The 27575-nt window shown below is 44.1% G+C and overlaps 1 protein-coding gene and 1 pseudogene across 2 annotated transcripts; one reads left to right on the plus strand and one right to left on the minus strand.

The window, feature by feature from the left end:
• Positions 1-369: 369 nt before the first annotated feature.
• LOC101705757 (apolipoprotein L3-like) lies at positions 370-21491 on the minus strand. 2 transcript variants are annotated; one of them, XM_087213952.1, is made up of 7 exons: positions 21404-21491; positions 20633-20767; positions 11847-11928; positions 10201-10315; positions 10011-10089; positions 6138-6261; positions 370-2593 (listed from the first exon to the last, which is right to left on the minus strand). In XM_087213952.1, exons 5-7 carry the CDS (start codon positions 10030-10032, stop codon positions 1714-1716), a joined length of 1026 nt encoding a protein of 341 aa, XP_087070078.1. In that variant the 5' UTR covers positions 10033-10089; positions 10201-10315; positions 11847-11928; positions 20633-20767; positions 21404-21491; the 3' UTR covers positions 370-1713. The 2 variants fall into 2 exon arrangements, with proteins under 2 accessions (XP_087070078.1, XP_004845754.1); XM_004845697.3 differs by lacking the exons at positions 11847-11928; positions 21404-21491 and having other exon boundaries at positions 20633-20803.
• Positions 13828-15097, plus strand: LOC101705371 (COP9 signalosome complex subunit 2 pseudogene; annotated as a pseudogene).
• Positions 21492-27575: the final 6084 nt, after the last annotated feature.

Raw genomic sequence — 27575 nt, forward strand, 5'->3', positions numbered from 1 at the left:
TCCAGCTTGACCTGACCAGCATCTCCAGATGGGACTGACATGACTGTTCCCTAGTAACCGTGGCCTGCTTTTTCCTGCACCATTTCCCATAAGGCCATAGATAATCACTATCACTGAAGTGATGTGAGATATCAGCAATGTGTCTGATGTGCTTTATGCTATCATGAGATAAACCAGGTACATTCCAGCTTTGATGAATTTAGTTTTGTCCTGACTACTCTCTAAGCTCCTCCCTCTGACCCAAGTTGCAAGGCCCATGCCTTTTGTGGCTGCCTTTTACCAGGCTTCTGACGGAGCCCGCAGTCACTTGTCGAACAACACCTGAATGGAGGAATGAGGATGAAGAAAAAGAAAGGCAAAGAGACAGAGTTGGGGGAGCTCCCAGCATCCGAGCTTCTTTATTGACTTTACTGTTCTCTTTTATAGTACTTAAGAATAGAAAACATCTTACATAAGGCACATCTGGAAAGTCCCCAGGCCTTGAGACAGTCCCATGTTTTTTTTTCCCTAGTTTCGTGTCCTTGTGCTATTCTTATCACTTCCTCCTATGCCTAACTTCTTCAGAGCTGGGCAGCAAGTTCTATAATATTTCACTTAACCCTTTCATAGGAAATCCAAGTTGTCCACCTTAATATTTATAGAGCTGTTGGCTCTCCACAGGCTTCCATGCAAAGGTCTCCAGTAAAAATGACATTCTGTATAATCCTGAATCTCTGGGCCTTTTTCTTTCATTTTATAGCAGCTTTTGCTTATAAACTTCTCTTCTTTACACCCATTTTCCCCAGCATAACTAGTGACTATTTATTGCACCAAAGTTTATAGAACACATACAGGAAGAGCCAGGTGGATCTGAGATACCATCTTGTCCAACATGCCCCGCAACAGCTCAACAGCTAGGTTCAGAAGGGCCTTGACTCTTGACCACAAGGAGGTTGATGTCTACACATCATCAGGTCCCTTCGCCTTTTGTTTGAATTGGGTTTTGTCCCCACTCCCAGATCACCTTCCTTTCTTCCAACACAGCATTTGAAGTTTCATTGGGATTTTCTTGATCCCTCTTGGCACGTTGGCCCCCAAAAGTAAGGGCACCTTGCTTTGTGCTCGACTTCTGCAGTCATCATCAGCACAGCCATCACTGTTATTGTCACCACTGCTACTACCACCATGGACTCCATCACTACGATCGGTGGAAGTCACTGTCTGATGGCCATAAGGGAGAGTGGACAATGGAAGGACAGGGCTAGAGAATGCGAGAGATAGGCTTTCCTATTGCTAAGACCTCAGATCATGGGGATGTTCTGTAGGGTAGCCACTTATTTCCTCTCTCATATTTAGTGGTTTGAACACTGGCTTCCTCTCATTTTCAACTTTTCGGTTTTTCTGACCATCTCCATTGTTTATTCCTATACTTGCCTCTGTGTAGTTCCCCATGTTTGCTTTAGCCCAAAATAAACTATTTCCTCTCATTTCCTACACTTACCATTCTCTTCTTGTCAGTTGTTTTAGGCTCTGGTTCCTGCCTTCTCTTTGACCCACTTGCTGTTTGCTTTAATGCCTCCTTTGCAGTGTTCAGCCATGAAAAAAAATGAAGTCGTTAACCCTCGGTTCATGCCCTTCACCTCACCCTCTTTCCCCTCTAATAAAACGCCTCTTTTTGTCCATGTCTGTGTGTCGCACACCCTCCCTGACCTGGGTGCTGCTGCGAAGAAGAAGTCACTCATTTGAGTCTGACTTCAAATGCTCACAGGCCTGGTCCAGGTGCTCCAGTATGCTCTCCAGCTCCTGAGCCTGCTCCCGAAGTGCATCCCCCAGCACTGACTTTTCCCCCTCCTGCTGGTGTGCAGAGCTTTGCACAAGGTTGTACAAGTCTAACCCCAAGAAGACAGCTCCCGTGGCTGTACAAAATATCTTGGTTTCTCTGCTTATTGCCATAGCAGTGTGTCCAAAGGTTGACTGTACTACCCCTGTACCACCTTGGACCATGATATTCTCCATCTTTATGGCCACTTTGACCTTTTTTATTAACTCAAGGTCACTGTTGGCCAGCTTGATAGCACTGATATTCTTTCCAATGCCTTTCAGGAATTGGTTCCAGTTTTCAGTTGGGGAAAACACTTTGGGTGGGAAGCGACCCACAGACTCTGTAAACCTTGTCAGTTTTTCCACAATGGCTGACATCAAATCTCTGGCTTCCTCTTGATCTGGTGATGTGTGTGAATGTTCCACCGGGATAGAGGACAAATCAACTACATTGTTTCTGGCTGGTGTCTTGTCACCTGGTCCGGGGGGTGCTGGATGGCCCCTTGCTGTGAAGGACACTAGAACTAGGTCAAGGAGGGTCAAGATATCAGAGGCTGTGCCACTGGGGATGCCCAGCACAGTAGTGAGAATGTACTTCCAGTGCACCTTGTTAGCTTGGCCTGCAAGGGCACGGAGCTTTCTTATGTCCTCCAAGAGCTCAGTTTTCAGTTGAGGAAACAAGTCCAGAAACCTCTCTCCAGCCTGCCGGCCTTCTTGCTGCCTCTCTTCGTCCACCTTGTCCATGTCATCTGTAAGCCCCTTCAGAGCTTCACGGAGCGCGTCAGCTTCATCCCTGTAACAGCAAAGTTCACACGATTAAGAAACGGAATTCCTTTATGTGTAAAATGGGTTCCAGACTTGCATGTTTGCCCAATCACAGAGCTTTTAACTATTAATCCCATAAAAAATGATTGTACATACGAGTGTACAGAATTTTCCCTTCAATGCTGAACATGTTTTGGACATCTCAAGTGCTCTGTGGTCCCTATTCAATAAGAGGGCAATGAGTAAAAGTCATCAGAAGATGCTCTTTAGTGGGAAGCATTTGAGAAAGATGCTTCCTCACTCAAGTCCATGCCGGGACTACCAAGATATTTGCAGAGTGGGTGTTCTGAAGGTGGAAAAAGAGAAGTGGGACTCGTGAGACCTAAATTCATGGCACATTAGTGTAGAGTGAAGGATTAGTCTTATCCAAAATGTGTTCTGTTTGGCCTCAGCTACCGGAAATTGACCTTTTACTAGGATATGACCTGTAAGCCTCTGAACAGTCCTCCCTTCTAGGAATGTCTTTGTTTGCCTGCAGATTTTGGCTATAGTAGCACACGAGTTCAGCATCTCTAATCCAAAAATCCTAAATTTGAACTGTACCAAAGTGATTTGTTTGATCTCGGATAAGATGTCACAAGTGGAAAGTTCCACACCTGACCTCATGAGATGGGTCACAGTGAAAAAACCATGCTAAAAATATTGTATAGTGTTACCTTTACAGAATGTGTATAAGTTATAAAGAAACATACATGAATTTACTGTTTGAACTTGGATATCATCCCCATGATGTTACACTATGTATCTACAAATATCTGAAAATCAGAAAAAAATTCAGAACTCAAAAAGATTTGTGGTCCCAAGTATTGCCCATGAAGGATACTCAACATTAACAAAGTGGTGTGTGATGGGGCTTTAGGAGAATTTTGCACATCCAGATTAATGGGACAGAAAAGGCACTGACCTCTGGTGTGGGAGGGAGACCCCAGATCACCAGTGAAGGTAGTATGTGATCCAGCCCCCAAAGAACTTCCAGGTCACAGGCTTGAGTTAAAAAGAACTCTTTCCTTGACCATAATGTACTTAAGCTCTTCTGAACATTTTCTCAACTGGGCATCAACCTTGGCCTTCCAGGTCTGTCTTGTATCTTGTGGACCTGAATTACCCATTCTTAGAACAAATCCTTCCAAGTTGGGATAGTGAGAACCTCCACAATGATACCTGAGCAGGTGTCCACCACCAACCTCTGATGTATTCATCCCTGACGTGCTTCAGGAAGAGTCTCATTAAGTCACCATCACAAATTCCCCTAATCCTCATGTTCTTGTTAATAATTTGCTCTCTACTGCCCCATACTCTGCTTGTTGGCTGTTACGCTCCAGCTGTCCTTACTGTGTCCAGAATTGTTCCCCGTCCCCCTTTCCAGCTTAGCAGTGCTGAATGATGTCTTCCTCACTGCTCTGACATGTATCAGAATAAGAATCTTTCAAAGGGTGATCCCCCTGCTTGACAATTCCTGGTGTGAATGGCCACACATAACTAATGCAATGCACTGTGTCCTGAGAGGAATGGATGCTTTATTTTGCAACCCTTCTAAACTCACTTCTATGCATTTCTTCCTTTGACAGATTTGAAGCTGTGTTTTTTCCCTGGAATAAAACATAACTGTGTAATGAGCATCTTCAGTAAGCTCAGAGTCCCCATAGTAAACTAGAAAATGTGGATTTGGTTTTGGGAATTCCTGGGGTTTGCAATTAGTGTCAAAAGTAAAGGTAGAATGTGGGTGTTGGGGTGTATACATGCAATCCTAGCACTCTCTGAGGCTGAGACAGGAGAATCACAAGTTCAAGTCCAGCCTGGGAACTTAGTGACTTAGTGAGACCCTGCCTTAAAATAAAATATTAAAACGGTTTAATGTAGCTCAGTGCAAAAGCCCTAGGTTCAATCTCTAGTACTACAGGTAGTAAGAACAAACAAACAAACAAACAAACATATACACAAAAAACAAGATAGTCTTTGATCTGCATCTCAGTCTTTGCTTGGTTTGATACTGGGCACTTAAAATGTAAGTAATAAATCTTCAGAGCCAGAAAGAAGCTAAAAAGTTGTTATCTGCTCTCTTCCAATGCTCAATGCTCTTTGTCCTTTCAGGTGGAAGGTCAGTGCTGCCCCAGTTGCAGGGAAGCAGGAGACCTGGCTGTTAGACTCGGCTCCACCCTGACTCCCCTCCCCTCACCTCGCTGTCTCCTGACCCACACCACACGGCACCCAACTTTCAGGGTCTTACTCCTATGTCAGCCCTCTAAGGACACCATAGTTGGAGACAGCGTCACCTGTGTGCAGCCAAGGCCACGTGCAAAGTCTCACGAGACACTGAGACCCAGCTATCAGAAATCACTAAGCCTGTGAAGACCTTAATTTGAATAAGACATGACGGGACATATTTTCTTCTGCAGTAAGGACTTTTGAGGTCCTCAGACTCTCTCACATTACACAAAATAGGCAGCCTGCTCTCCCGACACTGGAAGTTGTCACTAAGGTATACTGCCTGCCTATGGATCACAGGCTACTCTATGTTGGCAAGGGTCCCCCTGGGCAGCTGAGAACTGTCCAGAGCCCAGTAGGGTATGGACCAAACAAGTAAACCCTCAGTGACCGTCAGGGATGGATGATGAAAAGAGGGAGGAAATGGTTTCTCCTACTGACATGTCCTCTGTCGAGCCCATGACCTTCCTATGCTTTGCACCTTTAGCCCTTCCTTTGCTTCATTCTGCTCCCAGCCTTCTGGCCTCAACTCTCCTGTTCCCATGGGACACATGATGATCCAAGTCTCCAAGGCACAAGCCTGGAGTCCTGGGGCTAGCAGGGACAGCCAGGGTGTCACCCAGCTCTGTGCAACCTCACTCTGGTCTCTCTGCCTCCTAGGCAACAAAGAGCCTGTTGTGTTTGTACAGTTTCTCAGATGGGGAGAAAAATGGCCCAAGGAAGAATTCCTGGAACATAAGTTGGTCTTGTCTAGATTTTTCTGACTTGTTCAAAAGCAAGTCCTTCTGGCTCCCTTCTCCAAAGAGGAGACCCTAGTCCCTGTTCTCTTACCACCTGGTCTTTTAAAAATTAACTTCCCAGACCGGGGATTTAGCTCAGTGGTTCCGCCGCTTGCTTCGCAAGCTCAAGGTCTTGAGTTCGATCCCTGGTACCAAAAAAAAAAAAAAATTAACTTCTCCTGAGTACCTAATGTGTGTCAGTTGTATGCTGAGCATTTTATTTGCATTATCTTATTTTTCTCACAATTAAACTGAAGGAAGAAACTAAGGCAAAAAGTGGTAAAGTAACTGCAAAGTTCACATAATGAGCAGATGGCAGAAGTGACCCTTCTTCATGGGGTCACCATGTCCCTTTGACCTAAGGCCATTCACTGCCAGGGAATGACATGGATAAAACATCCCACAGGGATTGTTGGGAAAAAGCACCCTCAAGGTCAACCACAGAAAATTGCCTGGAGGAGGATTTTCTGTACTGAGAAAGGCAGCCGAGCCCTGGGTGGCATCGTTGGGATGTCCTAAGGTTGTAACCTGGGCAATCCTGCCTCTGCCAAGACCGTCTCCCAGGCTTCATCTTCAGTTACCAGTAGCTGCAGATCTTCTCTGCTCATTATGTCCTGGAGACACTCAACAACAGCCTCAATGAAGCTGTTTTCTAGTTGGGAGAAAAAGAGGAAAAAGTTAGAATACAGTGATAATGGCTGGAGTACGCCGTGATTAAACGTTCACCTTCCTGAGCAGCTGTCGCATGGAAACTTTTGATAGAATCTCCAGTGTTATGGACTGAATTGTGTCTGTCACATGCATAAGTTAGAGGCCTAACCCCAGTCACTGTGCTTGGAAATAGGGCCAATAAGGAAGACAGATAAGCAAAGCCACTTGAGGGCTTTTGTTCAAGCCACCAACCTGTGATGTTCAGTAGCAGCACCAGATAACGAATTCACCAAGAATTGCCTTGGGGGTTTTTGTTATTATTTTGTGGTGGTGGGAATAAAAGCTAGGGCTCTATACGTACCTGGGTAGTGCTCTACCCTTGAGCCACATTCTCAGCCCTTTTTATTTTATTTTGAGACAGGGTCTTGCTACACTGCCCAGATTGGCCTTGCTTCCTGAGTGGCTGACATTACAGGTGTGCATCATTGTGGCCAGAAGTACTACTGTGCTTTCCTGAGAAACTGTTGAAAACCAGTTGATTTTTTTTTGTAAACTGCACAGAGCTTTCAGACAGTGACAGTGCCAATGATGGCTTCCATCTCCCAAGAACTTATTGTGAGTCAAGTACTGTGTACCAGCATCTTCAAAATGTGACTTTCCTCCCATCAGTGGGTTCTGAAATTAGTTTAGGTCAAGAGTGGCACTGTAAAAAAGAAATATAACTGACAATATCAGAGTGTGTTGGACATAGAATGGTTGTGCATTGTTTTGTGAATTATTTTAAGTTCATACCCAGGGTGATCAATATATATTGTGAATTTTAAAATTTTTAAAACTTTTTACAATACAAGACATATTGCCATTAGCCCCTCTCAGAAGACTCCCTCTCACTTCAAACACACTTCCCATTGTTCTTGACACTTTCTGAAGCATTTCTGGAAATCCTCCTTTGTCAGTGTCTAAATGGAATGTGATTAAAATATGGTTAATGCTGCTGCTGAGTGCCATCCAATGGAAAGGCAGGCTTGTAAAATCATTACCATGTGTCCTCTTCTACCTTATTCACCAGATCTGGGGCCACGCCACTCCTGCTTCTTCTCAAAGTCAAAATGATGGTGAAAGTTAAATGGTTTGAATCCATTTAGGACATCAAGGAAGACAGGACAGCACAATTGAATCCATTCGTGTAAGATGACTTCCAGAATAGCTTCAAAAAGTGGCAAGAATGATGGGTGATAGGAGAAATGTGTTTGAAGCAAGGGGGAGTATTATGAAGAGGATTAATTGTAATGTGTTTTTCACCGTAATAAATTTCTTGCAAATTTTAAAATTCACTGTACTTTTATCACATTTCCTATATTTCATATGTATCTAATAATTATCTATAAATTATATGACATAGATTGCCTAGAAATTCCAAAATTTAATCTTTTAAAATATTAAAAATATTTTTCAATTTCTATTTTTAATGGACACAAATAATTTCATATATTTATGGGGTACAGTGTGGTATTTCAAGGAAACTGGCACCTCATCACCTTAAGCAGTGCTCATTTCCTTTGGGTTGAGAAAACTCAAAATCCTCTCTAATAGTTACTTTTAAATATACAGTAAATATAATTTTCAATCTTTCATAGAGGGAACACAGAACAAACATGGAATATTACAAGTCAATGCTAGTAGTCAAATCCATTTCTGATTTGACAGCGAAACAAATAGGTATTCAAATTAAATGAGACAAATAGAGACAAGGCTGTAAACAGCCTCAGGCCAGTAAAGAGGCCAGGGTTACTGCCCTGTTGATTACCATGGAAGTGTGAAGTTTACATGGACCTGGAGTCTATGGAATTGCAGATAAAGGATTGGGGACCAGAACAAATTTATGTGTGTACTTGAACACGATATAAAATGTATTTCCATAGGAAGAAAAGGGGCAAAGGGGAAGGGGAAGTGAGAAGGGTAGGGGAAAGGAAAGAAGGGAATGGAATTAATATGAGAAAATGAAAAAAATGGAAACAAAATCTTTGTAAATAGGGAGGGATGGAGGGGTTGAAGGGAGGGCAGGGGAAGGGGGAAAAAATAAGAACCAAGAGAGACTATGTAAAGGTGCAAATTTCCAATGATGAATGTCATTATATTGTATACCTAAAATGTACCAATAAAATTAATTTTTTAAAAATGTATTTCCTACTCTGTAAAAACAAGAGAACCATTATTCTCTTTTCAAAGAAGAGAGACTCATACAGGAAAAATGTCTCCTCAAAGTCATCAAGCAGAAAGCTCAGGAACTGAATCCAAGGCTAACTTGTCAACATTTCTTGGACACTACAGTTAATTCCCATGTTTAAAAAGTGCCTATCTCGATGTGGTGTCACCGGCCTGTAGGCCCAGCTCTAGGGGAATGAGGCAGGAGGATTGCTTGAGCCTAGGAGTTTGAGATCAGCCTGGGCAACATCAGCTTGACTCCAACTTAGAATTTCTCCCATCAAACCCCAAACTAAAAGTGACTTCTGCATGGTATGCTATAATACACCTGAGGTTTCTTAAATTGAAAAATAATGGTTTAAACTCCATTTTACTGACAGCATCTGTCATGGAAGTCGACCTGCCTGATAATTACAGAGGTTCTAAGACTGGCAGTGGAGAGGATCCTCCTTGGCAGGTGGTGAGGGGGCAGCTGGACCCTCTGCACTGATCCCTTTCATTGCTATGAGTGGCAGAGGCCGGCTGCCCAGGGCCACCACTGACTCCAGTTACTACACAAAGAAAAATTTATCACAAGAAATACAACCCCAGCCCTGTTTCTAAATCCCAGGCCTGCTGGGAGCTCCTGGCTTCCAGTCTTCCTAGCTCCATTATTCTTCACCCCAACCTTACTCTCCAGGGCTGGTGAAGAATTGAGTAATGGACTTGGTTCCGAGGCACCTGAGCATGGGTGAAGGAAACAGGACTGAAAAGGGTGTTGATTTGGGGGAGGGTTGTTTTCATTACAGTTTCTGATATTTCTTTTCCTTGTGTCAGTCACACCTGGGAGGCAGGTGCCCGCCACTGGCAGCCAGACCAAGGCCCCAGACACAGCTTTAGAAGTGTGGGGAGGAGGGGGGTCTTACAGGGTACAAGGAAGACGGAGACCCACACTCTAGATGACCTGCTGGGTGATGGGCGCTGGCCTAGCCATGTGTGCTCCTTACAACTGATCCTCACAAAACCTTGGGAGACATTGTTCTCATGTGATAGGTGAAGTAAGGGCTCCAGGTCACATATATGGCAAATGTCACACTGGGTTCCAATGCAGTAGGACTGGGTCACTTTTGCTGCTGAGTCACTCAGAGAAGTTGGGACCCCACAGGGCAGGAGCTGAGGGGACACTTCGTGGGAAGTGTTGCAGGGTCAGTGACTAGCAAGGGACAGGTGACAGGCAAGAGGAGTCTCCAGGCTCTGTCACATCCCCTCCTTGCCCTTCTGCCTCTTGTCCCCTTTTCCTCTCCCTCTCTCCCCTCCCCTCCTGTCCTCTTCCCTCAGGGCTGTCTTCACTAAATGCAGCGCAGGGAGGATGTGGGCACCTGGACTCTGCCCCCAGGAAAAGGTCCCGAAGGGAGGAGCCACAGACCTCCGAGAGTGGAGATCCATGGGTTCTCCTTTGGTCTCCCCTCTCCATCCTTGTCTCCTTCACAAGCTACCTTGGCTTCAGAGGAGCCACCTCAGCGCCAGTTCATGAGCAGGAACCAGCCAGAGAAGTAGAGCAAATACCTGTGAATGGTGCGCAGGCCATGGTGATGGCAATGTTGTCTCTGAGAGGTTTTCCTTAGAGCTTGCCAGGGTGTCCTGGCTGGAGGAGAGAAGGAAAGAGATTATGGAGTAGACTAGGGACAGCTGGGGCAACAGTGATCAGCAGCTAGAGGTCAGGTCTTCTATGTATCTCTCTGGGATGCAGACTTACCAGTGGACGTCACTGAGCAAGTTCTCCGTCCACCAGGCTCTGTGGTTGTTATTTAGAGAAAGGCCATCATCCAGCTGCCTCTGCCCTCACCTCACCAAGGCACAGTCCTCAGGTCCTGTGAGGGAACAGGGAGGAGATTTTGGGATGAGGACACAGCCATATAGAAATGATAGAATTCATACACAGAGGAGGAGATGGCAAGGAATGTTCTGGTGAGTGACTGGGGCTGGAAACGTTTGAGTTCATAGTGATAAAGGCTAGTGTTTCTTGAGGGTCTGTCTTGTGCACCCTCCTTACACACCTCATTCATGGCCCCATGGAGCCAGCATCTTTGTGGCTCCCATTTTAAAGCAGAGGGAAGCACCCTGAAGGTCAGGGAACACATGTGCATTTTCACAGGAGTTCTGGGGCCAGGACTTGACCTCAAATCTTTCTCATGCAAATCCCATGTTTCTGAAGACTATGCTCTCTACTCTTTTAAGTACTCAAAAGTCCTTGCTTGTGTATATGTTTTTTGTCAGTGACCCTCTCCTTCCAAAACCAGGCCTGGTACCCTCTGTCCAAGTCCCTGTATTGGTAAATTTTCATGTGTCCTCTCCCACGATCACCAAAGCCTGCACCATTTTGTTTCTGCAGATTGTTCATCCTATTAGAGTCTGGAGACTTGCCAGAACCTGGCTTGCTTTCCTGTCTCCCCCTAACTGTTGGACCTAAGGTTGTTTCCATTCATCTATATAGATAATAATGCACAAACATTCTCCTTGGATAGAACCTTGACTGCATTTGAAATTATTTCCTTCAGAAATGTGTAGAAATAGCATGAGAGGGTCAGATGTTATTAAATTTAAACCTGGGCCATATATGATACTTTCAGTCTTGTCAGCTACCAGAAGTCTTTTCTTTGAAAAACAAGCCTGCATTTAAATGGAATTTCTTCAATTTCTTGTCACTATCTTGCCTTTGGAGAGGAGGTAGGAAAACTAATGTGGATGTTGGTGGGTCATGATTTAGGAAGACATAAAGGCATTTATTAATTATTTCTGCTACTACTCAAAAACATTACTAAAGATCCTTCCACATGTGATCATAGCTAATAATAATAGTGACTGAGTTGGTGGGTCTCACTCCACACCAGTAATTGCTCAGTCTTTATAAATGATGACACACTATTCTTCCAGTGAACGTTCAAGGGTCCACCAGTCATGTCTTTGTTTACAGGTGAGTAAATGGAAAGACAGGTGTGAAGCAGCTTGTTCCCAATCAGAAATCTAGTAGTGATGAAGGCTGGGTCCCACTCAGGAATCCACACAGTGCTTCTCCTCACTCTACTATCTGTGAAAAGTGGAATGAGCTCAACAGTAGATCCAAGACTTTAGTGGATGTTTGGGAGACAGAAGTGGATGAAGAGGTGATAACTGAATAAAGCACAGTTCAGTGAGCTGCTATGTAGAGAAATTCAGAGCAGGCTCATGGCCAAGAAGAATGGTCTGGAAGGCAAATCATGAGAGAGGGAGAGATGAAAAGGAAGTCAGTAGAAACCATCAGGTCCTTCTTCACACAGAGTTTATAGCAGCCTGTGTTCTACCCCAGAAGGACAAAAAAATCAGGGAGTGCGGACTGAACTGAATGTCCCCAGCAAAATGTACCTTGGTGTTCAGACATTTATGGAGTCACCATTCAATCCTCCTACAAGGATGCCTAGTCCCCTCTTGAAAATGAATGGGCAGTCTGGAGTCAGATGAATGAAGAAGACATCAACGTAGAAACATGGCCAAAAGAAGCAAATAAAACATGTGTATTGGTTACTTTCCTCATTGCTGAGACAAAATATGCAGCACCCAAATTTAAAAGAGGAAAGGTTAATTTTAGTAGAGGTTTCAGTCCATAGTCTGCTGCCTCCAAGGCAGGGTGGCATGGCAGAGAGGCATCACAGAGAAGAAAAAGTGCATGGCAAGCCAGCAAGATACAGCAAAGCAGCAAGCAGCAGCAGCAGCCTGCCTCTCCGTTTTATCCCTTCCAAGCTACCTGCTTTTGCAGTGGTACCTACCCAAACCCAAGGTGGGTCTTTCCATTACCCACATTTAGACCAAAGCTAAACAAATCAATGGACTAATTTAATAATAACACACCCTTAATCTCCAGATCACACTCTTAATCCCAGCATCACACACCATAGATCCAGCCACCTCCGGAAAGCCCCACCTATGACCACATGAGGCTTTGGGAGGACATCTAGATACAAGCCATAGCAGCATCATTCCAGAAGGAAAACATTTTGAAACCAAAAAATGACTTTTTTAAAAACCTGAACTCATGTCTTTAGAGAAGTTTAAAGATAATTTTATTCATTAAATGAATACAAGAGGCACTGAAATGGAAACATTATGGAACAAAAAGGTCTTCAGAATTAAAAAGTGATTGACAAAGTAAACAACGCTAGAAAGAGATGGGGAAACAAAAGGAAAATCTCTAGAGAATAGTACAAAAATGAAAAATCTGGAGCTGAATGCGGAATCATGTATTTATCATACAAGTGTATCATAGAACATTATTGGGAAAAAACTGCACAGAAAAAAAAGCAAGAAAAATTGTGTGATGGACATGTTTCTGTGTGTCTGTGTACATGCTTGTGTGTGTGTGTGTGTGTGTGTGTGTGTTGTGTGTGCACTGGAAGGGTTGGATAACTGAGAGAAAAAGAGTGTCCAGGAAAAAGGAAAACCAACCCAGAGAGAAGAGAATATATAGGTCACGGTGTGCGTGTTCCAGGCCCAAAACTCAGCCACTCCAGAGCAGAACAAGGGAAAATCAGTAGGGAAAGGAGACTTAATGTAACACCTCACGTGATTCATATTTCAGAAGAAATAGAGCAAAGACAGAAAGTGAAGAGTGCCTGGTGGAGCACAAGCGGAAGGGGTGAGTGAGGGAGTCAGGCAGAATCCCCAGGAAAACTAAGGCTCTGCAAGAAAGCATGTGCAGGCATACCACACAGGCAGCTTTCCGGGAGGCCATATTTACGTGATCCTAACAGGGGAAATACCTGTGTTTGATTATTAACTTCGGGACAAAACAGACCATTGAAATCCTAGAAACAAACATACTCGTTATGATGGTCAGTGAAAAGTGAAAGATCAATGGAAGGGGTCAAGAGGTGAGGCACTGAAGGATGGAGAGGAGGATTAAATCGTCTTTTCACAAAGAGAGGAATCAAGGAACTCTGACTATTGTTGAGGAGGGCATAGGAAGTAAAAGTGTAAGAAAGTAATGATTTAGAGTCATTAGTAGATGCTGAGAAAATATAAAATAAGTCAAATCTTTATCCCACTACAGAGTAAATAAACGATATTTAGATTTCAAAATAGAAAAAACAATGGAAAAACTAATATTGATTCTCCATCTACATTTTCTAGGTACAGTCCAATGGTTTTGGAGGGACTCACTTTCAGTTCGCACCACAATCCTGTTAGAAAAGCACGATTATCAACTCTGTTTCTCAGATGAAGATACTGACGCTCAGAAAGTCATTTACCCAAAGTTAAGAATTTAAATCAATCATTTCCAGACACACACTCTCACACCACTCCATCTCCTAGAATACGAATACTATTCACAACCCCCCTCCCGGAAAAGATGTCTGACAGGGAGGGTGATTTCATGTGTGATGAGGAGGACTGTGACCTGGAATACGCTGAAGACAGTAACTCTGAGAGAAATGTGGATTTGGAAAATCAGTACTATCATCCCAAAGGACTAAAAGAAGATGACCCGAAAGCAGCTTTAAGCAGCTTTCAAAAGGTTTTGGAACATGAAGGTGAAAAAGGAGAATGGGGATTTAAAGCACTAAAACAAATGATTAAAGTTAATTTCAAGTTGACAAACGTTCCAGAAATGATGAATAGCTATAAACAACTTTTGACCTATATTTGGAGTGCAGTCACGAGAAATTATTCTAAAAAACCCATTAATTCTATTCTTGATTATATCGCCTGTTCTAAACAGATGGGTTTACTGCAGGAATTCTATGAAGCCACACTGGAAGCATTGAAAGATGTGAAGCATGATAGGCTGTGGTTTAAGACAAACACAATGCTTGGAAAATTATATTTAGAATGAGAGGAATGACCTGAAGATGACCTGAAAAAAGGTACACAGTTATTAGAAATATATGCCTTGGAAATTCAAATATACACAGCACAGAAAAAGAACAAAAAGGCTGAAAGCACTCTATGGACAGTCGTTTGACATCAAGTCCGCCATCCCGCACCCGCTGATCACGGGGTCATCAGAGACTATGGTGGGAAGATGCACTGGAGAGAAGGTGAATTTGAAAAGGCACACACGGGGTTTTTTTGAAGCCTTGAAGACTTATGATGAATCAGGAAGTCCAAGGCAAACTACTTGCTTAAAATACTTGGTCTTAGCAAACATGCTAATGAAATCGGGGATAACTCCATTTGACTCACAGGAGGCTAAGCCATACAAAAATGATCCAGAAATTCCAACAATGACAGATCAGCAAGTGCCTATCAGAATAATGACATCACCAAATTCGAAACGAGTCTGAAAACAAATCACAGCAACACCGTGCATGGTCCTTTCATAAGAGAACACACTGAAGAGCTTTTACACATCAGAACACAAGTGCTCATAAGTTAATTAAGCCTTCCACAAGAGTACATATTCCTTTGATTTCTAAGGAGTTAAGCATGGATGAGCTGATGTGGAAAGCTTGCTGGTGCAGTGCATATTGGATAACACGATCCACGGCCGAACTGATCAAGTCAGCCAGCTCCTCGCACTGGATCCTCGGAGGCGAGGCGATGCATGGTATTCTGCACTAGATAAGTGGACCAACCAGCTGACAGCTCTCAACCAGGCTGTCGTCAGCAAACTGGCCTGATGGAGAGCAAGCTCGGACAGACCTGCTTACGTGCAGAGACGTAACCCTTAAAGAACTGGGGATTGCAAGACGACTGTCCGTTGATGTGTCCTGAAAATGATTGGAGTTATGGAAGAAGTGCTTTTTTGATCAACTGGTTTGTGTTTTGCTGCTGCATTTATCCCAAGAAAAACAGCTTTAATCTCCAGAAGAAAACCAAAACACCACGGGATTTATGCTGTATCAACATCTTGCTGCAAACATACAACATCATAGTAATTTGTCATGGGCAACATGAGAGAAGATTTTGTCATGATTTTAAATATACTGACATGCTACTGTTGGTTAAACTTAAACGTGTTTTACCTCCAGAAATCCTCTCACAAATAGCCTGCGATAACTGGAAATGCATACCCTTTTGAACACTTCTTTTTCTCATGTATAAATAAAAATGTTTGCTGCATTTTGCAAAATGTCAATTCTCCAGAAATGCGTCCATATATTTCTGTACCTGCAGTGTAGTAAAAGTTTAGATGAAACCCCATACACCCCAGAAATTGTAAAAAAAAACACAAAAGAATATCACAGATATTGTATCTGCCTTAGTAACACACACACGCACTCACACACTGACTTACTTTCTGAAGAAAAAGGTAAAAAAATGAAAGTAACAGCTTTTCCTTCGGTCAAGTGTGAGCAAAGCCCTTCCTACTAACTGATTTTCCCCAAGTATAAGTACTTGATACTTTGATATTTCTTTTTGATTTTAAGAAAACAGGTGTCATTTTTTAGTAGTCAGTGACTGGAATCACAGTAAAGCTCTACTTTTTGGTGCCAGCACTTGGAAGATGATAGAAGGAGTTTGAACAACTGTGGGGAAAGAATTAGGATGACTCCTGATGTGACAAATGTCAGTTTATGAGAAACTTTACTGGTTGCTAAATCCCAGCTCTCTAAGAATAAAGCAGGGATGCTCACTGTTACGGCATCATCTATATGTCTTCTCAAAGCCTCGTGGGCTCTAGGTGGGGCTGTTAAGAGGTGCTGGATCTGGGGTGTGTGCTATTGGGAGTAAGGGGGAGTGGTACTTGATTAGTTCACTGATTGGTTTATCATAGTTCTGGGTGTGGATAATGCAAAGGTCCACTCTGAGTGTTAGTGCCACCAACCAAAATACTTGTAGCCTGGATGGGAAATAAGGAAAATGAGGCTCGATGCTTCGCTGTGTTCTGCCTGCCCTTCCATGGACAGTTTCTCCTCTGTGATGTCCTCTGCCATCCTGCCCTGCCTTAGGAGGGCCAGCTGACCACAGAGTGAAACTCAAACTGTGAGCTGAAATGCATCTTTCCTCCTTTAACTTCTGGGTGTCAGGTGTTTTGTCTCAGCAATGAGAAAAGTAACTAAGAGAATGAGATATACTGGTAAAATGGAAAAATCAGAATGAGATCTCACATTGAAAAGATCTATTTTCTAGAAGCTCTTTGTCCCTTGCAGACAGACATAGGGACATAGTCTCCACTCAAAGAAACCAGGACTCCTCAGCCCGTGATATCTACTGCTCTGGAAAAGCAAGTTTGCTTTCCATGATGTGTGGAGCAGTGCTCAAAGAGGAAGCTGTGAGTCCTAAAACCTTCAGTAGTAAGAGAGTAATTGAGAAGGATCAGTGTGATCATGTTTAATAGGGCTACGTGGAGTCTCTGAGACATGAGTTCAGCATAATATTCAAAAGAGAATGATTGAAATAACATATATAGAAGAGCTAAAAGTAGTTGTAGTTGTAATGTGAAGAAGAGTTAGTACAGTATCCAAGGTCAACCGGCACTCAGTTTTAATAAGAAGTGAGTCTATGGGTGTTTTCTCTTCTAATTATTCATATATCTGTCTGTGAGTGTTGAGAAAGAGCAAGGGAAGCCCTAGGCATAAAGCTGGGCTGGACGCTCAGCCAGGCTGTGTTACTCTACCATTGGACATTAATACTCTCAGGGAATATCAAGTTCGGACACCATTGCCCTGAGACCATGATACAATGACACAGAGCAAGAGCACTTCGCAATTGCACCTATGCACAGACAAACCCACGTCTCGGGGCCAGCCACACAGTACCAAGCTCCCTCAGCTGTGGTGTAAATGTGCCTCTAAATAGCTTAGGTTAGAATCTTAATCCCCAAATCCCTATGCTGCCGGAATTTGGAGGGGGCCTTTGGGAGGTAATTAGAATTAGATGAGGCCATAAGAGTGAGGTCCTCATGGTTGGACACACGCATTCATAAGAGAGAGATCTCAACTGAATCTTGCTTGCTCTGTCTCACTGCGTGACACCCCACACATTACGACAAAGCAAATATCTCTTCAGCAGATGCTGAAGCGACACCAACACCATCCCCTCCCTTAGACTTCCCACTTTCCAAAACCGTGAACTAAATAAACCTCTATTCTCTATAAATGAACCGGTGTCAGGTAGTTTCCTACTGCCAAAGAAACAGAATGAGACACTGTGTTGGCTATACAGAAAGGCTGCTGTTACCTTTGACCCAGTATAGTTTATCCACATTGCGGCCCTCGAGGTAGCAATGGTTCCTACAATGTCCCTTTCTGTTCCCGGCAACAGCAGCTCTCGCCATTCCTGGGCAGATCCATCTCCAAGTGCTCATATTTGTTCTCTGTTCTTACTTCAACAGCAGAGTGGCTCCCCTGGCCCAATGTTTGTCCATCCAGTGCAAAAATCACTGGTTCCCTGCTCTTCTTCCATACTGCCTCTTGTAGCAGACATGAGACAAATAGGTGTCTTGTTCCTGAGGCATCCTGCAGCTCATAGTCGTCACAGAGGCTAAACCTAAGCAAGCTTCAAGGTTTACTTAGTCTTTGTTGACATAAGAAACACTCAATGGGGGAATGACAGAGTTGGAAAATATGTTGTCTGCTTCCCACTTTTCCTACAGATAGCACCTGTGCTGTGCGGATTAAGATGAAAATGGTGGCCCAGGTTACTTGTAAAGGACAGGAAGACCACTTTTGTTGAATACAACGACTCTTCCTTTGGGTACACAGATATCCAATGGCTGACTGGACAGCACTGCCAATGGACATGTTCACCTGGGAAACATTTTGTCCTGAACCACAATCCAGAGTGAATTTTACCTCGACTTGCTTAGTCTGACTTCTTCTACTTTTAGGCTGAGGATTCCTAGCAGCTGTTCTACCAGGAAACATCAGACCATGAAGTACAGCAAAAGTGGCTGTACCTGAGATCTCCGTATTCCCAGAAAGAACAGGGAAGTTCATTTCCTTCACTAGCCTGTCTTTTCCATCATTATTTCTGTCCTCTGTGACTCTCTGCCCTCATGTCATTCAGAAGTTGATTTGCAAACAAGCTCCCATTTACCCATTCATTACTTGGCCCTGAATAAAACCTTTCCACCTCCCCAACGTTGCTCTCTCCGGCATTGGTTCTCCCACGGGATGAGCTTCCAGATGAGGGTTCAGTAAAAGTGGCTGTGTGACCCTGTTCTAACCCACAAGACTCGAGGGCAAGGCTCTGAGCAGCTTCTGGGGAAACTTAGATGGAGACAGGACAGTTTTATGACAGGACAGCTGGCTGCTCTTTCCTCTCTTCTTGCTTCAAATGTGGACTGACTCGGGATAACACGGGGTTTGGAGGTCATGAGACCTGGGGAACATGAGCCAAATCAGAGAACCAGAAAGATGGGAAGACAGAAAGAGCAGGATCTTGAGGGACTCCACATATTTGGAAATAGCTTACATCCTGCTTCTCATCTTTCCTTGTCACTTTTGGCCTTGCTCGGATCCTCATCTGAGGCTTAGTTATTTGCTTATGAAGGAAATGCTCGCTGCTGCCTGCCTGCTACACAGGGAGTCCTTATGGGATGAGTTTGCCTGCAGCTTAATTCCCAGAAAGGTGGTTGGTGGGGAGAGAAAGGAGATACTGGGAGGAAACCCAGGTGGCACCTGCCCAGCCCTTATTCTGGACACCTGCACAGAGCACATAAGGACTCTTTCTTTCCCTTTCACCTGTGGCCTGAGCTCTCCCCAGGAAGCAGAGAAAAGATGCTGAGCAGAGATTCTCTCCCTGTCCATGGCTGCAGGGCAACCTCCTTGGCCAGGGACAGAGGGAGTTAAGACAGCAGGCCACTTCTGAAGAAGCTTTACAGACCTGCCAGGGTCAGGTTCAAGTTGCTGAATCTAGAACCAAAACCTTCCTTTCTGCTCCAGCTCCTCCTGACTCACCTCTTCTTTCACACCATGCACCTTGATGCCAGGCACCTTCCATGACCATGATCTCCATTCCCAGGCCCCAGGGCTTTGCTGGGGCTGTGCCCTCACCTGGGATGTGTTCCCCACTCTCCCCTCCATGTTAAGCCCGGCTCACAGACCACCGTCCTCTCTGCTGGCTGCCCGAAGGCCTCCCTGGCTTCCTTAGAAGGTGGTGAACTCCTTGGTACTTGTATCCGTGTCATCTTCTGTGGGCAGCTGTCTCCCCAAGAGACTACACCCACCCAGCAGGGGCTCTGTTGTCATCTCTGCAACAGCCTCTATAAGTCTCAAAGAACCAATGTATGTACCCTCTGCCCTAATGCCACAGGCTGGCCCAAACGTGGGGTGTGAGAGGTATTCCCTGGACACAGGATCCTCCAGCCACTGAGCACGTCACGCAGGTTCACTTTTCCTAGCAGCTGAGTAAGTCTATTAATGTTTCTTCTTTGCCTCCATGGTCAGTTCCTTCTGGCAGAGAACTGATAAGACTATGGCTCACATTGCATGCAAATTACCTGGCTACTTTCAAGTAAACTTGACAGTGCTAGAAGACTTCTGAGAATTTCCACTTATTTATTTATAGCTCTTTCCTTAAGTGTAAATACATTTATATGAGGACAAAGAAAAAGTGAAAAGCTTAGGACCCAGCTACAGTGTGAAGAGAGGCAGGACCTGAGTGTGAACTTCTAAAGCCCCTTCCCCAGGTGACACCCAGGTCCAGATGTCAGGCTCAGCTCCTCGCCTTACTCTCCTGCTTCCTAATGCTGCCAGGGACTCTTGCGGGGAAGGGGTAGGGGTCCTTTGCTTAATACCCAGAAAGGCGAGCTAATACAAACAGATTCAGCTTAAAACTAGTGGTTTGCATAACCACAAAATAAGCAGCAGCATCCTTCACTGGCCATCTGTAAGCTCACAGTCCCTTCTCGGTTATGCAGTTATTGAAGATTCTAGAGTTTCTGAAGATGATCATCATTTTCCATCTAACTGCGAAATGTGCCCTGGGTGTGACCCAGCAACTCAGCCCAGGTCTTACCCTAGCACTAGAGCAAAGTGTGCAAAGGTGTGAGGATTGTGTACAGAATGGCTTTACTTTTAACGTCAAAAAGGGGGAAATAACTAACTCTCTAAGCAGAGAGGGTATATAGCAGAGTTCATTAACAGAAGGGAGTCTGATATAAGCCTTAAGTGGATGGGAAAGAGGAGAAGCACCTCATAAGAAAAGACCTTTGGAGTCCTAAAGATACAGCCTGAAGCAAAAGAGAAATGAGGGAGTCCCCAACTTACCAAGGATTCTTCTCCTGGCTGCGTTTGAACACAATCCAGCTCTCCTGAGCTGTGTGGATCCAGTCACCAGCTGTGGACTAAACAATGTGCAGAGGCGTCCTCCGGGCAGATAGAGGCCGGCACCTGATAGAGAAACTGAAATTCACAGCTTCTGAGCAGCTCATCTTCACTCACCCCAAGCACTCTGCCTGCTGGGCACCACCCTCACCCCACCCTGCTTGTTTACTTAGTGAGAGGATCCAGCTGAGCCCCGGGTTCCAGGTCCTTCTAGGCCCAGCCTACCTCAGCTGGTATTATTTGTGGTCTTCCAAAAGAAAGGCCCTCTACAGGTTGCTCCATGTGTCTCTTGGCATGGAACTGAGCCCCCTCCCACCAGCAGCATCAGCACAGGCTTCATTTTTGTTGTACTGCTGTTGTGGGATGTCATGTCCACACAGCTTCTAGATATGGGCTTCCATGGGTTCTTCTGCCAGGAGCACTTGCCTCACCACCTGGAGCTGACCTGCATGGCTTCCCCTGAGACCCCCTCTGACATCCCCCCAGCAAAGTTCATTGTCTGCTGATCTCCTCCCATGGTACCTTCAGGCAAGGGTCAATGCCCTGGCTTTGCCATGGCTTCATGGCTAAAATTATTTAGCTGAAATGTTGTGGGACTTCTGTATTCCTTTAGGCTCTGTGTCAGCCTGGACCAATCTCCATGGAGCCTTATGGACACCTGTCACCCTAGCATTTGAGGGAGGGACAGCAGGTGAAGCCACAGGAACCACTCACCACACTTTAGAAAAGCAACTGCTTGTTCTTCCCCTGATTCAGTCACTAATGGGACATGTACAGGCTCCAAGGAAGAGTCAGTGTGTTCAGCAGAAACAGCCCTAAACTCCCTGAAATGTAACTTAGGAAGCTCTTATCATCATAGTCCACATGGCAGAGGTGTTATCTGTAGCAAAGCTGTAGAGACTAATACTGTACACCACCCAGCTGCACAACCTTCAGTATTAGTGATTTTTAAGTCAAGTAAGGCAACTTGAAGTTACATTTATATAGCTATTTCATCAGTAACAATTTGACATTCCTGGCCACTCTTCCTTGCTTGAGCTTAAGTTTTGTGATTTTTTGGTAACTTCTCTTACCTCTAATCCATCCATATTCTACCAGTATGACTCTAGCTTGAAAGCCTCACAAAACCAAGGTAAAATGGAGAACCTGTTACATATCCTTGGGACATACAATTCTGTTACCACGTGGATCCCCAGGTCACAGTGCACAATGCATCAGAACTTCAGAGACTGTTTGAACCCAGTCCTATGATGGATCATCCAGATTCAACATGAGGGGAAAGTAGGGGTCTCTCCCCTCTAGGGATGGGAACAGACAGCATCTCATCAAGAGTTCTTAAAGACTTGGCATTTAAGAAAGCTCAGCAAGTAATATCACAAGAAGTAATTTCCAGGATGCTTGTAGCTTCAGAGTTGGAGACTTTCCAAAAATCTTTGCTCCAGAAACAATTTTCACTCACAGGGAGGGCCATTGTAATGCAATGGGAAAGCAGCCCTGCACTGCTTCAGAATGGCTCCTGGGAACAACACCATCAGCTGTGGAAGGCAGAGGGGTCAGCAGTATAGGAAGCCACATTCCCTCTACTTGGTCCTGGAGTGGTGAGCTTGGCTCACACACACTGCACACTCTGACTTTAATGCTTTGGAACAGGAACCCACTCATTGTTTCCTGTTTCTTGGGAGTAACATGGGAAGAGGGAAGTATCTTCAAGCTGAGATGTTTGGGGTTTTTTGTTTTTTTGATACCGGGATCGAACTTGGGACCTTGTGCTTGCGAGGCAGGCGCCTGAACCACTGAGCTAAATCCCCGGCCCTAAGCTGAGATGTGATATGGGGCCTTCAGAAGTCATTGGAATGCCCAGCAAAACAAACCTCATAGGGTTGCCAAGCTCAGGGGAGGTTGGAGGGAATTGCATTCAATGTCAACAGAAGCTGCTAATCTCACAGGAAGGGGAAGAGGCAATCACAGGTCCTAGCTACTGGTAACCCACTTGCCTTATCCCAAGGACAATACTATTTGTCTTTCCACAGATGGGAAATTCAGCCCGAAGTAACAAGTGGAAACTTCAGGAAGATTTAGGCCTAAATATACTGATGAAAAGACGAATTCATAATCTTAGTATTTCTCTGTTGAAATCTCGACAAAAAGATATGCAGTTTCGTGGGTATATGAAGTGTAAGAGTATTTGGCATATTTTTCATAGTACAAAGTAAGTTCCAACTTAAAATATGTATTTGATAATTTATACACAAGAGTTTAAATTGAAATGCTCTGTGCTAAGTACTAAGGATATTGCACATAAGCTCTAGCCAGAAAGAGAAAGCTGTCTTCATTTTGGTAGATCCCAAAAGAGGAAGGTTGTGGAATGGCACTAGGGGTTGTACAAGGGACTGTGAGATCCAGCTCTGTAAATGCATTAGAGGGCACTACCAGCCTCTCCTCACCCCACCCCCAGCAGATGGAAAAAGGAGAATCTTGTCTGAGTCAGAGGCATTCAATATATAGACAGTTGCAATTTTTATATTGTCCTGGTGGGTATTTTCCATTCCTAATATATGGTGAACTTTCTTTGTCTCTTCTGAAAACTTTTGTCTTGAAATATTTTTTGTTGGATGTGAGTATAGATATTCTTCTCTCCTTTGGAATCCTTTCTCAGCATATCATTTTTCATCCTGTCCCTTTCAATCTGTGTATGCCTTTGCTGGTGAAGTGTATTTCTTTCAGGCAGCCAATAGTAGGGTCTTATTTTCAAATGCAATGAGGTAATGCATTTTAATTAGAGAATTGAGACCATTTAACTTCTGGGTTAGTACTGAAAACTTATCCCAATTCCTGTTCCTTTGATTTTTTCAATGTATGCTTTTTATTTCATTTTGTTTTGCTTATCTGGTCAAGAAAGAATTATTTTACCATGCTTTTGTGGTTGTATTTATCTTCTGTGTATAGGATTCTTTTAAATATCCTCTGCAATTCTTGTATAGTGATCATGGATTTTTTTCGTTACGCCAATCTTGAAAGGTTTTGATTTCTCATTTGGTTCTAAAGATAACTTTTCTGGAAATAGGTTTCTAAGTTGCTAGCTATATTCTTTTAGTGCATAAAATGCATCCCACCATGTTCTCTTTGGATTCAGGATATTGCTTCAAAATTTGCAGCCATTCTGAAGGGAGTAATTCTATAATTGTGTTGGCATTTGTCTTGCAGTTTTCAGCAGTCTTTCCTTGTTCTCTACTCATGTCATTTTGACTATAATATGATAGAGGGAAGCTCTTTCCTGGTTATGCCTGTTTGTGTTCTAAATGCCTCAGTTTTCTCTACATGTGGGAAATATTTCACCAGGTTCACTGAATAGATTTTTGATGTGTTATATGCATAACTCAGTGTTCTTCTGTATGCCAAAAACTCATACATTTGTCTTAAACTGTGCCCCAAATTCTTTGATGTTTTATTTATAATTTCTTATTTTTTCTTTCATTACTATCTGAAAGTGACAACTTTGTCTCCAAGCTGTTAGATTCTGCCTTCCTTACTAGCCTACTGACTGGGAAAACTTTCCCTATGAATTTTTGATTTGGCTTGTTGACTTTTTCATTTCCCAGATGTCTATTTGGTTCTCCTTCAAATCTCTGTCCATTTATTGTTTTGCTCTTTCATATCCACCATTGTCTTTCTTAATGTTTCAGATGTTTGTGTTTGCTTTTAAGTCACTCATCAGTTCCTAAGTCAATCTTTTGAATTCTCTTTTCCAGTGCTACATCCATTTCATTATCTTTATTTTCAGTTCATGGGGAGTTATGGATCTCTGGAGGAATCATGTTGCCCTGTACTTTCTTATGTTTCTGTGACAATTTGTGTTGATTGTGTGAATGTTATGTGCCTAAAGAGTCAACCATTGAATTTGAGAACACTTCTTGGTGGTTCATGGAGGCATGACCTTGCATGTTATGTCTGCCTCCTCACTGTTTTCTCTCTGAATTTTTCCCTGCCCTGCAAGACACATACACAGCAAGCATCTTCACTGAGATGTCACTGTAAGTTTCCCCTAGACTCATGCAAGGGCTTGTAGAATACCATTTGTTTCACATTGCCCAGTCCATGCCTTTGTCACTGTGCCGGATTCACCATTAGAAATACAGAGTTGGTTAAGCACTTTCTTCCAAATACAGGAAATACCTTGAAGAAATTCTCCTATGTAAATGTTTTCAAAAAACACAAAGTGAAAAAACAAAAAAGACTCCAAACAGTCAGTAGATTGAAACAATGCACATGGCCATACACTGCTCCTGTTGAATGTTGACAGCCAATGGCCCAATTAGTCTACTTCTATACATATCTTAAGAAAATAATCCCAAATATAGGCAGGATTTTTTTTTTTTTACCTGAGAAGAATGGTTAGTATACCATTATTTGCTTAAAAAATTAGAAACAACCTAAGATCCACTAGATAGGGCAGAACAGCAAGGGGGCCTGGACTGCCCAGAGCAGATCCAAGTACAGGACCTTGGCAGGCCTCCAAGCCCACAAGGGATGCAGGATCTTGCAGAAGCAAAGAGGTACAGGCTTTGGAAGCCATGGTATGGGAGCACAGGAAATTTACTAAGACAGGAACTTGTGTACAGGGTAAAAGGCATTGATTTTCAATGAGAAGAGTCATTTACCATGATTGTATATACATTAGCAAATATTTTCTAAAGTAAAGGACTAAAATATAATCATCCAAAACATGAGTTTGGATCACAAAGAGTTTGGTTCAATTTCTGGCCCAAGCACCTCTGTGACCAAGTGGCCATGCTACCTGATGTTTCTGATGGTTTCTTGTGCTTTACGATGGGAGCCACACAGGCAAGCAGCGGAATGTTCGTGATCACCTAATGAGGTGTATGTAAGCATCCTTCCATCACAGACCCGCAGTAAACACTAGCCATCAGCATTCATGAACACAAATGTTCCCAGCCCCATGAAATCAGTAGAACATTCCTTCCCACTGCCCTGTGCAGGGATTCTATTGTTTCCACTGACACAGTCCTCATAGCATTCCTCTCCCTGTGCCTCACAGAACAGGAGGGCTCTGCCTTGGCTGGATTGGTGGAAGAGGAAGCTTCAGCTGGATGACTCCTTTCATTAAATAACAGCCTTAGAGGCTGAGAGACAGAGAACACTCTGGGTGAAGCCTCTTTGAGCCTTTGGTGCTGCCAAGAGGGAACCACGTAAGATCAGAACCCTGGTGATGCTCACTGTTACCCTAGCTGCTGCCTTTCAGTCGCAGTTTGTCTCTTCTTTCACTCCTGTTGGCATGGCCAGGGGGTTACAAGCAAAAATCGCTCAGAGTCCACAGTACTGGAGCCAAGCCTTCTCCAGGAATGGTGCTTTCTCTTTTCTGAGCAGGTCCTGCCAGAAGCCTGAGGTGGCACTGCCCAAAAACCAAGGAGTTGTGAGCAGAGAAGGGGAACTCCAAGGAGGACAAATGGGATCTCCTGACCTCGGGCCTGGGCTTCTGCTTTTTCTCATTATGGCCATGGTCTCACACCTTTCCCTGGTACTCTTTTCTTCTCTTCATTCCCACCTTAACTCCTGCCCAGGTCCTCAGATGAGGACAGAACAGACTCCAAGAAGTGAAAGTCAAGAAAGAAAGACAGAGGGAGGGAAAGGAAGGACTGGGATCAGAGGTGGCAGTGACCTAGAGGATCATCTTGTCTGCAACTTGTCCCCTGCTCATGGACCTCAGTCTGACCTCTGCCGCCTCCAGTCTAGGTGACCTGGAGCCCCGAGATCACTTCACCTATCACATAGAACATGTCTCCCATTGTGTAGAAAGGAGCAGGTGTAACATGTGGCTGTGGCCAGGCCAGAGCCTGGCACACAGTCGGTCCTCCCTGAGTGTGGGTCTCTTCCCTACCTGGGCCCTCTTAGTTCCAAGTGGACTCTTCCCCCTCCCTAAGCTGAGGCTGTGAACGGGCACCAGCCCTGCACTCCCAGTGCCGTGCACCTGCTCACCGTGTATGGCTGACACAGGCAGGGACTGACCCCAGTTATCTCAAGGAAAAAAAATGTCTGACTGGCAAACAAAAATGAAACCGCCCTCCCAGCAATATCAGTGTTGTAAGTAGGAACCATCACTGCAGGGATTTCCAGCGACATCCATTCCCCTTAACCCTTACTCAGTGTTAGTTTTCCCTCTGTCTTGTTTTCTCCCCTTCACTCAGTTATCTTGGACCAAGTCCTTTCCTCAATTCTTCACCGTTCTCAGTTGTGTTCTCAGGAGTTGTGATGAAGAACAAAAGGGTTAGGATAGAGCTTCCCACGGGCCTGGGGTCCTTGAGCCTCTGGCTGGTGCATTCCTGGGGATAAACTTATTGTTGTCTATCAAAGGGACTGGCCTGAGGGCAGAGGTGACACTGGGATCCAGGTCCCTAAGACATGGAGAGACCACAGGCATGTTAGCTGAGGTTCCCGCTGCACCATCCTCAGCAGCATGAAGAATTCCCTCCACTGCCAGGCCTAGACCCTCCATCATTAGCAGGAGGAATCCTCTGTGCAAAATAGATTTACTCAATAGTCTGTGGCTGTAAAAACATTTGAGGACTTCCCAGGTACATTATACAGAAGAATATTTTAAATTCCCCAAATTTTTATTATGTTTTTCTTTTTTTCATTTTATTTTGTATGAGTTGTTTTCTTGTGTGTGTGTTGTTGCTACTGTTTTTGTCTTATGTTAGGGTCTTCTATTGTGGCTCAGTCTGGTCTAAGGCTACTGAGATCCACTGATCCTCTCACCTTACCTCCCACTCGCTGGGAATACAGGCATGAGCACTTACATTTATTGTGGAGAGCGGTGTTAGCCATAGAGACTCCATTTTAACCTTACCCTCCATTATAAAGAGCAAGG

The sequence above is a fragment of the Heterocephalus glaber genome, unplaced genomic scaffold (genome assembly GCF_053883595.1).
Source record: "Heterocephalus glaber isolate CG9 unplaced genomic scaffold, H.glaber_assembly_v1.0 deba00001444, whole genome shotgun sequence".
NCBI lineage: Eukaryota > Metazoa > Chordata > Mammalia > Rodentia > Bathyergidae > Heterocephalus > Heterocephalus glaber.